The sequence below is a fragment of the Nycticebus coucang genome, chromosome 10, assembly GCF_027406575.1.
Source record: "Nycticebus coucang isolate mNycCou1 chromosome 10, mNycCou1.pri, whole genome shotgun sequence".
In the NCBI taxonomy this organism is placed as follows: domain Eukaryota; kingdom Metazoa; phylum Chordata; class Mammalia; order Primates; family Lorisidae; genus Nycticebus; species Nycticebus coucang.
Window position 1 is genome coordinate 69,739,706 of NC_069789.1, and position 12,552 is coordinate 69,752,257.

General features: G+C 37.6%; 1 protein-coding gene across 1 annotated transcript in view; it reads right to left on the reverse strand.

Annotated features, from left to right (window-relative positions):
• Positions 1 to 2,227: 2,227 nt before the first annotated feature.
• RGS13 (regulator of G protein signaling 13) overlaps positions 2,228 to 12,552 on the reverse strand; it is a 30,804-nt gene continuing 20,479 nt past the window's right edge. Inside the window, exons 6-7 of the mRNA XM_053606759.1 lie at positions 4,314 to 4,480; positions 2,228 to 3,205 (exon numbers count right to left, since the gene is read on the reverse strand). Coding sequence (XP_053462734.1) covers positions 3,020 to 3,205; positions 4,314 to 4,480 — 353 coding nt within the window. The 3' untranslated portion in view covers positions 2,228 to 3,019. The remainder of the gene's footprint in view (positions 3,206 to 4,313; positions 4,481 to 12,552) is intronic.

The following is a 12,552-nucleotide window of genomic DNA, read 5'->3' on the forward strand; positions in this document are numbered from 1 at the left end:
TACATGTGATTATTCAGTTCTCCCAGCTCTGTTTGTTGAATAGGGATTCTTTTCCCCACTGTATGTTTTTGTTTGATTTATTGAAGATCAGATGGCATATAGAGACTGGTTTCATCTCTTGGTTTTCTATTCTGTTCCATATGTCTATGTCTCTATTTTTGTGCCAATACCAGGCTGTTTTGATTACTAGAGACTTGTAATACAGCCTGAAGTCTGGTAGTGTAATGCCTGCAACTTTGTTTTTATTGCTAAGAGTAGCCTTAGCTATATGGGGATTTTTTCTGGTTCCATACAAAAGAAGTACTATTTTTTCCAGTTCTTCAAAATATGATGTTGATATTTTAATGAGGATTGCATTGAATCTGTCTATTGCTTTGAGTAGAATAGACATTTTGACAATGTTGATTCTTCCCAGCCAGAAGCATGGTATGTTCTTCCATTTGTTAGTGTCTTCTGTAATTTCTTTTCTTAGGGTTTCAAAATCCTCAGATGCCCACCGACCCAGGAATGGATTAAGAAGCTGTGGTATATGGATACCATGGAATACTATTCAGCCATTAAAAAAGACAGAGACTTTGCATCTGTTATATTAACCTGGACGGAGGTGGAACACATTCTTCTTAGTAAAGTATGACAAAAATGGAGAAGCAAGAATCCAATGTACTCAATTATAATATAAGGGCAGTAGATGATCTAATACAAGGAGGGGTAGTAGAATGAGGGATTGGGAAGGAGAGGGGTGGGGGGTTACAGTGTATGGCAAACCTCTTAGGGGTGAAACATAATTGTAAGAGGGACTTTACTTAACTGCAATCAGTGTAATCTAATTCTTTGTACCCTCAATGAATCCCAAACAACAAAACAAAGAAAGAAAATACAAAAAGAAATGATTCTAGGGGGGGAAATAATTTTGAATGATTTTTTCCTTTAGAAATATAAAACATAAAATTTCTGAAGTCTTTCAAATATAAAATGCAGCAGATAAATGCTTATACTTGTAAATATTACTGTGAGCTTCTGAATATGGGTGTTGAATCCGAAGTGACAGTAAGAGCTTTGGGGGCAAGACACGATTGCAAGAGGGACTTTGCCTAACTAATGCAGTCAGTGTAACCTGGTTTATTGTACCCTCAATGAATCCCCAACAATAATAATTTAAAAAAAAGTGACAGTAAGAGCAATATAGCAAAACCCTGTCTATACAAAATATTAAGAAATTAGCTGGTGTGGTGCAGGTCAGATACTGTAGGAGGCTGAAGTGGTAGGATCTCTTGAGCCCAGGAATTTGAGGTAAGAGTGAGCTGTGATTGGGCCACTGCATGCAAGCCTGGGTGAGAATGGGAAACCCCATCATTAAATAAATAAATATAGTGATGGGAGGTAACATGAAATGAATGTGTTAAATTGCCTATATTTTCTATGAAAACTACAAAAATTAAAAATTTTATATATTCTCACTAGTACAACACACTAATTTTAGTCCTTTAGAAATGTGTACTAGAAATACATGCTTATCGTGTCTTTTAAAAAACACGTTGGAAATCTTTAGTTTATATTTGAGTTTATTAATTACCAGGACCATGATGAGTTCAGTTTATACTTGAATGTATTGATTACCAGGACCATGATGAGTTTACATGATAAGGAAAAATATCTCAAAATACAGGAACCAAATTTTATACCCATAGCAATGTAAGTTCAAGAATAAATAAAGAAATTCATACATTTTCAATAGCCTAGAATCATCAGAAATTTTTCACATATAGAAGATGAATGTGATATAAGTATCTCTCAAGAACACATCTTTTTTATATCACTCATGATGTAATACAATTGATTGTACTGTGAGTATCAAGTTTGTCCATCAATCAAATTACTATTAATTTATTCATATTATGTAGAGAAATAATTAAAATTATACAGATTGCTCTATAGAATACATTCATGCTAGAGACACAATTCGTATACCTATAGTTTTAAGAGAAGTAATCTGTACATTATGACTGTAAATTTTTTTATTGTAACTGAGAAACTTTATTATTTTTGCTATTTTTTATTATTTCAGAATATTACAGGGGTACAAATGTTTTGGTTACATAAATTGCCTTTATACAGTTTGAGATAAAGTTATAAATGTGCCCATCACCAAGATAGTGTGAATTGTATCTGTTAGGTGTGAATTTATCCCTTCCTTCCTACCCCCTCCCACCTCCTTGCTTTCTTTGAGTTTTACTACCAAATGTACACATGGGTAATTGAATGATTCATTAAAATTTAATAGTGAGTATATGTGGTATTTTTTTTTCTATTCTTATACTTTACTTAGAAGAATGATGTCTAGTTCCATCTAGGTTGTTATAAAGGTATTAGTTCACCATTTTTTATGGCTGAATAGTACTTCATGCTATATATATACACACCATGCTCTCTCTCTATATATATACTTCATGCTATATATATATATATACCACATTTTATTAATCCACTTATTATTGAGGGGCACTTGGGTTTATTGCAAATCTTTGCCATTGTGAATTGTGCTCTATAACTTTTTTCCCTTTGGGTAAATATCCAATAGTCAGGTTGCTAGGTCAAATAGTAGGTCTACTTTTAATTCTTTGAGGTATCTCCACATTCTTTTCCATAGATTGTACTAGTTTGCAGTCCCCCCAACAGTGTATAAGAGTTCCTTTCTCTCTGCTTTCATGCCAGCATTTGTTGCTTTGGGATGACTACTACAGTAAAAACTTTACAATGTTTGTGTCATGAAGAAAGACCTACTTTTCCCCTACATATTAACAAAACTATGTAGATAAGCTGTAAATTGTTTTATTCAGGTTATAAGAGTTCTTGAATCTATCCCTTTTGAGATATGTTTCTATTTGAGAACTAGAAATCAATTTATAGTTTGATTTCTGCTTCATTTGTACTTTGTTTTTGACTGTGTGTTCTTCTAAATTAAAAGGCCAAACCCGGTACTTTCAATATATCATTTCCAATTTAAACTTTTGAGTGGTAGTCAGGAATTGTTATTGGACTGAATAGTTTTCAAAAGTTTCTGGTACATTTCTGACTTTAGAAATCTGGGATAGGAATCCCTTTCCATGTGCATATACACTGTTTTTTGAGCCTCTTCAAAACATGTTTGGGTGGGTTCTTGAATGTTCCTGAGGATAGTTTCTCTTGTCGAGCTGTCAATGTTAATCTGAAAAGTGAAATTACAGGTACAGCATGAGTAAGTATAATTGAAGAGGGACACGTCTAATGAAAAGCTTTACTTAATTCCCCTCTCCTTTTCAGTAGGATAGAGTAATTTTGTTTGTAGTTTCATAGGTATCTAAAAAGATGTATAAAAAATAAAGTCTTTACTTTTTTTAAAAGTAAATATCTATCTCCACATGTAGAAGCTGGGTGGAGGGGGGAAGGGAAACATGAGTCCCAAGACCAGAGAAGTGGCAGAAACAGCTGCTACTTAGGAGGAGGCAAGTGGTTTGTTAGCAGTCTACAAACCAGGAAGTTTGTGTGATGGAGATCTCTTATTAAGAAAAAGGGAAGTTGGTGATTTTGAGATTTACCTGCTTTAGTAGTCACATACGTTGATTTAACTGAATATGCTCTGAAATCAGCAGAAAGGGAGGAGGAGTGGAGAAATAGAGGGTGAAGTGGTTATTTCAATAAACCAAGTAATTTCCAGAAAGAGTTTTAGGGAGTAAGTCAACACTGCAGGATTGCCTTGAGTGATGGACATCTTTATCTCTATCCTCTCAACAGGAATTTTCATTTCTCATTTTTTTCACCACTAGGAGGAGACTCTACCTGTTTCACTACTGACTCTTCAATTTCTTTAGGCAGTTGGAAATGATTGGCAGTAATATCAATGTGAAGGTCTGCTTGGTTTCCGGTTTTAAACCAAGGCGAGCCTACTGCTGGTGCGGTGGCACAGACATTGTCTAACACCACTGGGGATTTCCATGAGCCTATTTATAGCATACTTCCTGCTGGCAAGGCCAATTCTTCATCCAAGGGCTTCCTTTTTCTTCCTAACTTTCTGGGTATTAAGACAATTTAGTAGGGAGAAACTTGGGAATCAGAAAGGCCTAGCTTTGAATTCTAACTTTCCCACTTAATGGTTGTGTGACACAGGGTAAGTTCTCACATTCTCAGATTTCTTTTCTATAAATAAAGTTAGCAATACAAATTTATAGCATTTAAGGAGATGCTGGATATAATGTCTAGCACTTATGGATGACTGACAGGTATCAGGGGCCTCCCAGGGATGCACTAATTTTTATTTCCTGTGGTCTGGCAGTTACCTCTCTTGGAGACTGTGGCTGAATGTAAATCTTATAAAGCTTCTTTGCTTTAGAAATTCTGTTCCACCGTGAGGCAATTTTCTTATACGTTTCACATGCCATCCAGAATTTAATATTCTCATCACTGTGCTCCATTTTTAAATATGCTGCATAGACTACCGGACCATCTAAAAGTGGTAGAGAAATCAGATTGTTTTCATAAGTCAAAATTATCCCAAAATTTGAGTACTATTTAATAAAGTTTCAAACATAAGTCTATTAAAAACTCCCAAATCATATAACCAGTGAATATTTTGTATCTGTACATCCACTTATACGTGTATCACTATCTTCGTCTATCACATACTAAGATCCATACATATGAAGTACATTTTGACAATACCAATCATTGGTGAAGTCATCCTTTTTTTCTGAGTCACTTCGAGTAAAATGCCCACCAGTGTGAGTATGTCTGAGACAGACAGGTCAGGAGACACCACATGGACCTAGAGGTAGGACTTAACTGGACAGGTGGATAGAACTCTGACCAGGAAGCTGACATGAAAAATCTAAGCCCTCACCCCAAACTGGAAGGTAAGAGCTAAGCCATATGGGCATGATTACCTGATCAGGTTGTGTAAACTAAAGTGTTTCTCAGTGTCCGATCACAGCAAAATACAGATGGATTAAAAAAAAAAAATCCAACTTCCTATTTATGGTTTGTGGTTCCAACTATGAGTAAGGGACCAGACAAGGAGCAGAAATCAGGTGGAGAAGAAGGCGGCCGAGTAACAGCTTCCCTGCAACTGGGCACGGTGAGTCTGGGAAGATGAGACTCCAGGCATCTCTGGTTGGTGGGATCTGCCCATTAATCATCCCTTTGAGGATACAGGGAGTCAACAAGGGACTTCTGGACCCCAAGAGAAGGAAAACTGGCAAGTGGTTGTGTGTGTTTGATCGACCTAATCCCGCCGGCAGCTGTGAGTACAAGCAGCAGTGAGACTACAAACCGGAAAGGCCTTACCTGTGGACTGTTTTGGTGTTTTTGGACTTGGCACTCAGTTGAACTGCCTTGGGGAGAGCTTGAGCAGGAGTGCGAACTTTGGGCATTGTCTAGGGCCCCAGACTGAGCTGCTGAGCCGGACAGAGCTAATAGTGTTCGGCTGTAAGCCACAGGGAGCCATTGTAGGAGAACTGCCCCGGCAGGCTCCGCTCTCAGGGTTGCAGAGCAAGGATTGGGCAGGAGCTAGTAACCTAGTGACTGAGCAACCTAAAGGCAGGGACTGAGCTGTCTTACAGCCTTAACCCTCAGGGGCAGAGTTTTTGGCACACTGAAGCCTTGGGCTGTTGCCCTGGGTAGAGTGCCATGGTGTCACAGCTCATAGCAACCTCTAACTCATGGGCTTGGCACTGCTCGTACCTCCATAAGAGTTGTGCTGCGACCCCAACCCAAAACACACGCCCGCCGGGCCTCTGCATGCCCTGACCAGGAACTGCAGGAGCTGTGCAACCCTACCTTCTCCCTCCTGTACCCTCCCTGCCTCCACACTGGCCCGCTTGTCTGGCCAGAGACTCTGATAGCTGTGTGCCCTCCAGACCCCTTCCTGCCTCTGTGCAGAACCCATCTCCTGGCCAGAGACTGCTAGAGCCTTGGGCTCTCTGTGCCAAAGTCACTGAGTGCCAGGCACTCCCAGAATGATGGGCACCACCTCCTGCCCTGTTGCTGGATCTGGGTGTGTCACACTCCAGAGCTGCTTCCATAACCAGAACTCCATGGTTGGGGCAGCCCCAAGGGAACTACACAGGGTCACTCCCTACAAAGATCCAGCAACAACAGAATGATCCCGCTGGAGTCCAATCTTGGAGAGACACCTTCCCGACTCTGAGGATGGCCAGAGGCAATGGTGAAAAACAATCATGAGGTGAAATGAACAGAAAAACTCTAGCAATATGAATAATCAGAGTAGATCAACTCCCCCAAGGATCAATGGGGCAGACACAGCACAAGATCCTATGCACAAACAAATAGCTGAGATGTTAGAAATTGAATTCAGAATCTAGATAGCAAATAAGATCAAATTAGAATTCCAAGAAGTAACCCAAAAGATATACCAAGAATTCAATGAATTCAAAGACCAAATGACCAAACATTTTGACACATTGAGACAAGAAGTTGCAGCCCTCAGAGATCTGAGAAACACAGTAGAATCTCTCAGTAACAGAATGGAGCAAGCAGAAGAAAGGATTTCTGACATTGAAGACAAAGCTTTTGAATGCTCCCAAACTCTCAAAGAGGAAGAGAAATGGAGGGCAAAAACAGATCACTCTCTCAGAGAGCTCTGGGATAATTTGAAGAAAACCAATATTCATCTTATAGGGATCCCTGAAAGCAATGAAGTGGCTTCACAAGGCACAGATTCTCTTCTCCATGAGATTATGAAGGAGAACTTTCCAGACATGCCAAGAGATTCTGAAATACAGATAGCAGATAGTTTCAGAACTCCAGCACGACTCAACCCAAATAAGACATCCCTCAGACACATCATAATCAATTTCACTAAAGTTAACACAAAGGAGAAAATTCTGAAAGCAGGCAGATGAAAGAAAACCATTACCTACAAGGGCAAGAATATTAGAATAACTGCAGATCTCTCTAGCTCTCTTTCAAGCTAGAAGAGGATGGTCATTGACTTTTAATCTCCTAAAATAACTTTCAACCCAGGATCCTTCAAGCTAGAAGAGGATGGTCATCGACTTTTAATTTCCAAAATAACTTTCAACCCAGGATCCTGTACCCAGCTAAACTGAGTTTCATATATGACAGAGAAATTAAATATGTCAATGACATTCACATGTTGAAGAAATTTGCCATAACTACACCAGCTCTCTAGGATATTCTCAGCCCTATCCTCCATAAAGAACAGCGTAATCTTCCACCACAAAAGTAAACGCACCCAGAAAACTTTGATCAAATTCCAACTTCCACAGTCGCAAAAGGATTAAAAATGTCCACCAGACTCTCGAAAGGCTTACCAATATTCTCAATTAATGTGAATGGTTTAAACTGTCCTCTAAAGAGGCACAGGTTGGCTGACTGGATACAAAAACTCAAGCCAGATATCTGCTGCATACAAAAATCACATCTTACATTCAAAGACAAATATAGACTCAAGGTGAAGGGATGGTCATCTATACTCCAGGCAAATGGAAAGCAGAAAAAAGCAGGCATTGCAATCCTATTCACAGACACAATAGGCTTTAAACCAACTGATAAGGAAGGATAAGGATGGACATTTCATATTTGTTAAAGGTAATACTCAATATGAGATTTCAATTATTAATATTTACACATCCAACCAGAACACACCTCAATTTATAAGAGAAACGCTAACAGACATGAGCAACTCGATTTCCTCCAGTTCCATAGTAGTTGGAGATTTTAACACCCCTTTAGCAATGCTGGATAGATCCTCCAAAAAGAAGCTAAGCAAAGAAATTTTAGATTTAAACTTAACCATTCAACATCTAGACTTAACAGACATCTACAGAACATTTCATCCCAACAAAACTGAATATACATTCTTCTCATCAGCCCACGGAACATATTCCAAAATAGACCACATCCTAGGCCACAAATCTAACCTCAGCAAATTTAAAAAAATAGAAAGTATTTCTTGCATCTTCGCAGACCATCATGGAATAAAGGTTGAACTAAATAACAACAGGAACCTGCATATGCATACAAAAACATGGAAGCTAAACAACCTTACACTGAAGGAAAGATGGGTTATAGATGTGATTATGAAGAAAATCACCAAGTTTTTGGAACAAAACAACAATTAAGACATGAATTACCAGAACCTCTGCGATACTGCAAAGGCAGTCCTAAAAGGGAAATTTATAGCACTGCAAGCCTTCCTCAAGAAAACGGAAAGAGAGGAAGTTAATAACTTAATGGGACATCTCAGGCAACTGGAGAAGAAGAACACGTCAACCCTGAAACCAGCAGAAGAAAAGAAATAACCAAAATCAGAGCAAAATTAAATGAAATTGAAACAAAAGAATTATACAACAGATCAATAAATCCAAAAGTTGTTTTTTTTGAAAAGATCAATAAAATTGATAAACCTTTGGCCAACCTAACCAGGAAAAAAAGAGTAAAATCTCTAATTTCATCAATCAGAAATGAGAATGATGAAATAACAACAGACCCCTCAGAAATTCAAAAAATCCTTAACGAATACTACAAGAAACTCTACTCTCAGAAATATGAAAATCTGAAAGAAATTGACCAATACCTGGAAGTATGCCACCTACCAAGACTTAGCCAGAATGAACTAGAAATGTTGAACAGGCCTATATGAAGTTCTGAAATGGCATCAACTATACAAAATCTCCCTAAAAATAAAAGCCCAGGACCAGATGGCTTTACGTCAGAATTCTACCAAACCTTTAAAGAAGAACTAGTACCTATATTACGAAACCTCTTCCAAAATATAGAAAAAGAAGGAATATTACTCAACACATTCTATGAAGCAAACATCACCTTGATCCCCAAACCAGGGAAAGACCCAACAAGAAAAGAAAATTATAGACCAATATCACTAATGAATATTGATGCTAAAATATTCAATAAGATCCTAACAAACAGAATCCAACAACACATCAAAAAAATTATACACCACGACCAAGTGGGACTTATCACAGGGTCTCAAGGCTGGTTCAATATATGTAAATCTATAAATGTAATTCAGCACGTAAACAAACTAAAAAATAAGGAGCATATGATTCTTTCAATTGATGCAGAAAAAGCTTTTGATAATATCCAGCAACCCTTCATGATCAGAACACTTAAGAAAATTGGTATAGAAGGGACATTTCTTAAACTAATAGAGGCCATCTACAGCAAACCCACAGCCAATATCGTATTGAATGGAGTTAAGTTGAAATCATTTCCACTTAGATCAGGAACCAGGCAAGGTTGCCCATTGTCTCCATTGCTCTTTAACATTGTAGTGGAAGTTTTAGCCATTGCCATTAGGGAAGAAAAGGCGATCAAGGGTATCCACATAGGGTCAGAAGAGATCAAACTTTCACTCTTCGCAGATGATATGATCGTATATCTGGAAAACACTAGGGATTCTACTACAAAACTTTTAGAAGTGATCAAGGAATACAGCAATGTCTCAGACTACAAAATCAACATCCATAAATCTATAACCTTTACATATGCCAACAATAACCAAGACAAAAAAAAAAAAGAAACAGTCAAGGACTCCATTCCTTTCACAGTAGTGCCAAAGAAGATGAAATATTTGGGAGTATACCTAGCAAAGGATGTGAAAGATCTCTCTTTCAAAGAGAACTATGAAACTTTAAGAAATAGCTGAAGATGTTAACAAATGGAAAAACCTACCATGCTCATGGCTGGGAAGAATCAACATTGTTTAAATGTCTATCCTACCCAAAGCAATATGTAATTTTAATGCAATTCCTATTAATGTTCCATTGTCATATTTTAAAGATCTTGAAAAAATAATACTTCATTTTATATGGAATCAGAAAAAAACTCGAATAGCCAAAACATTACTCAGCAATAAAAACACAGCAGGAGGAATCACACTACCAGACCTGAGACTATACTATAAATCGATAGTGATCAAAACAGCATGGTATTGGCACAAAAACAGAGAAGTAGATATCTGGAACAGAATAGAGAACCAAGAGATGAATCCAGCTACTTACCGTTATTTGATCTTTGACAAGCAAATTAAAACATTCAGTGGGGAAAAGATTCCCTATTTAACAAATGGTGCTGGGTGAACTGGCTGGCAACCTGTAGAAGATTGAAACTAGACACACACCTTTCACCATTAACTAAAATAGACTCTCACTGGATAAAAGATTTAAACTTAAGACATGAAACTATAAAAATACTTGAAGGAAGTGCAGGGAAAACTCTTGAAGGAATCGACCTGGGTGAATATTTTATGAGGAGGACTCCCCAGGCAATTGAAGCAGTATCAAAAATACACTACTGGGACCTGATCAAACTTAAAAGCTTCTGCACAGCCAAGAACATAGTAAGTAAAGCAAGCAGACAGCCCTCAGAATGGGAGAAATTATTTGCAAGTTATACCTCTGATAAAGGTCTAATAACCAGAATCCACAGAGAACTCAAACGTATTAGCAAGGAAAGAACACGTGATACCATCTCACGGTGGGCAAAGGACTTGAAGAGAAACTTCTCTAAAGAAATCAGATGCATAATCTACAAACACATGAAAAAAAGTTCTTCATCCTTAATCATCAGAGAAATGCAAATCAAAACTACTTTAAGATATTGCCTAACCCCAGCAAGAGTAGCCCACATAACAAAATCCCAAAACCAGAGATGTTGGCGTGGATGTGGAGAAAAGGGCACACTTCTACACTGCTGGTGGGAATGCACACTAATACGTTTTTTCTGGAAGGATGTTTGAAGAATACTTAGAGACCTAAAAATAGCCCTGCCATTCGATCCTATAATTCCTTTACTAGGTTTATACCCAGAAGACCAAAAATCACAATATAACAAAGACATCTGTGCCAGAATGTTTATTGCAGCCCAATTCATAATTGCTAAGTCACGGAAGAAGCCCAAGTGCCCATCGACCCATGAATGGACTAGCAAATTGTGGTACATGTATGTGGTACATGTATACCATGGAATATTATGCCTTAAAGAAAGATGGAGAATTTACCTCTTTCATGTTTACATGGACGGAGTTGGAACATAATCTTTTTAGCAAAGTATCTCAGGAATGGTAGAAAAAGTATCCAATGTACTCAGCCCTACTATAAAGCTAAATTATAGCTTTCACATGAAGGCTATAACCCAACTACAGCACAAGACTATGAGGGAAGGGGAAGGGATGGGGTGGGGGTTACGGTGGAGGGAGGGTACTGAGTGGGACCACACCTATGGTGCATCTTAGTATGGGTACAGGTGAAACGTACTAAAGGCAGAATACAAATGTCTACATACAGTAACTAAGAAAATGCCATGAAGACTACGTTGAACAGTTTGATGAGAATATTTCAGATTGTATATGAAACCAGCACATCATAACCCTTGATTGCACTAATGTACACAGCTATGATTTAACAATAAAAAATAATAAAATAATAAGAAAAAGAAATCGGGTAGAATGTTGAAAAGTATTTCAAAATCTAGTAGAGCACAGTGGGTACACACAGAATAATCACGAAATGACACTTAATGCTGGAGATGCTTAGTTACGTCTTTTGGTATCAGGAAGGTCTTTATTTGGTATCTAGAAAGACTCTTGGGACATCTGAGGAATTGAATTGATAGAGAATAAAATGACAATGTAACTTTCAATTGACGTTAATGAAAATGTATTTGTAGGAAAACTGAACATGTGACTGCTTAGAGACTGTTAGGATAGGATTTTTAAATGTTGTTTTTCAAAACACAATTTGATTATTCACTTGAGTTTGGAGGTAAATGTTCACCCATGAAATCATTGCCACAATCAATGCCATAAACATATTCATCATCTCCAAAAGCATAGAATTTTTTTGATCAAAATCTTGGCCAGTATCATTAACTGTTATGAGAAATAATGGTAATCATTTCCATGGAAATGGAAATGATGATTAAAATGATATTTTCCTGGATTTTGATTTAAGAGATTATGTTGCATTTTTGAGTACCAGAAATCCAGGCTTCTTTTGGCTTTGTTAGAAGTGATATAGGAATAAAGATAAAAAATATTCGGTATACAACTCAAATAGAGGTAGATACCCTCTAAGGAGTCATTAGGGTTGGGGAAAGCTGGCAATATGCAATAAATATGGCATCTTAGGAATACAAAGAATTGGCCCATGGATTACTATTATCATGTTTAGCAGGTGTGGGTGGGAGGTGGTTCACCAGGAACATCACATAAGTTGAGAGAACAGGTGAGTTTTGGGTAGAGCATGTATAGAAATGTAATATAGGAAATGATAAAAGAGTACATATTTCTATCCAATGGGAGAATACATTTTCGATTTAAAACAAGAAGTTTGCTTACACATGACAGTGACTTTAAGATATGCCTTGCCTCCTCATAGACACAGAAAGCTGGGAGCAAAGAACACAGGTGCAGGAATTGGTACTCCTATGAAATAGCTAAATATGGGAAAACCGAAAAACAAAACAAAAACTCATGTCTGGATTAACAAGTAAAGTTGGAGGCCAATATTTTTCAGT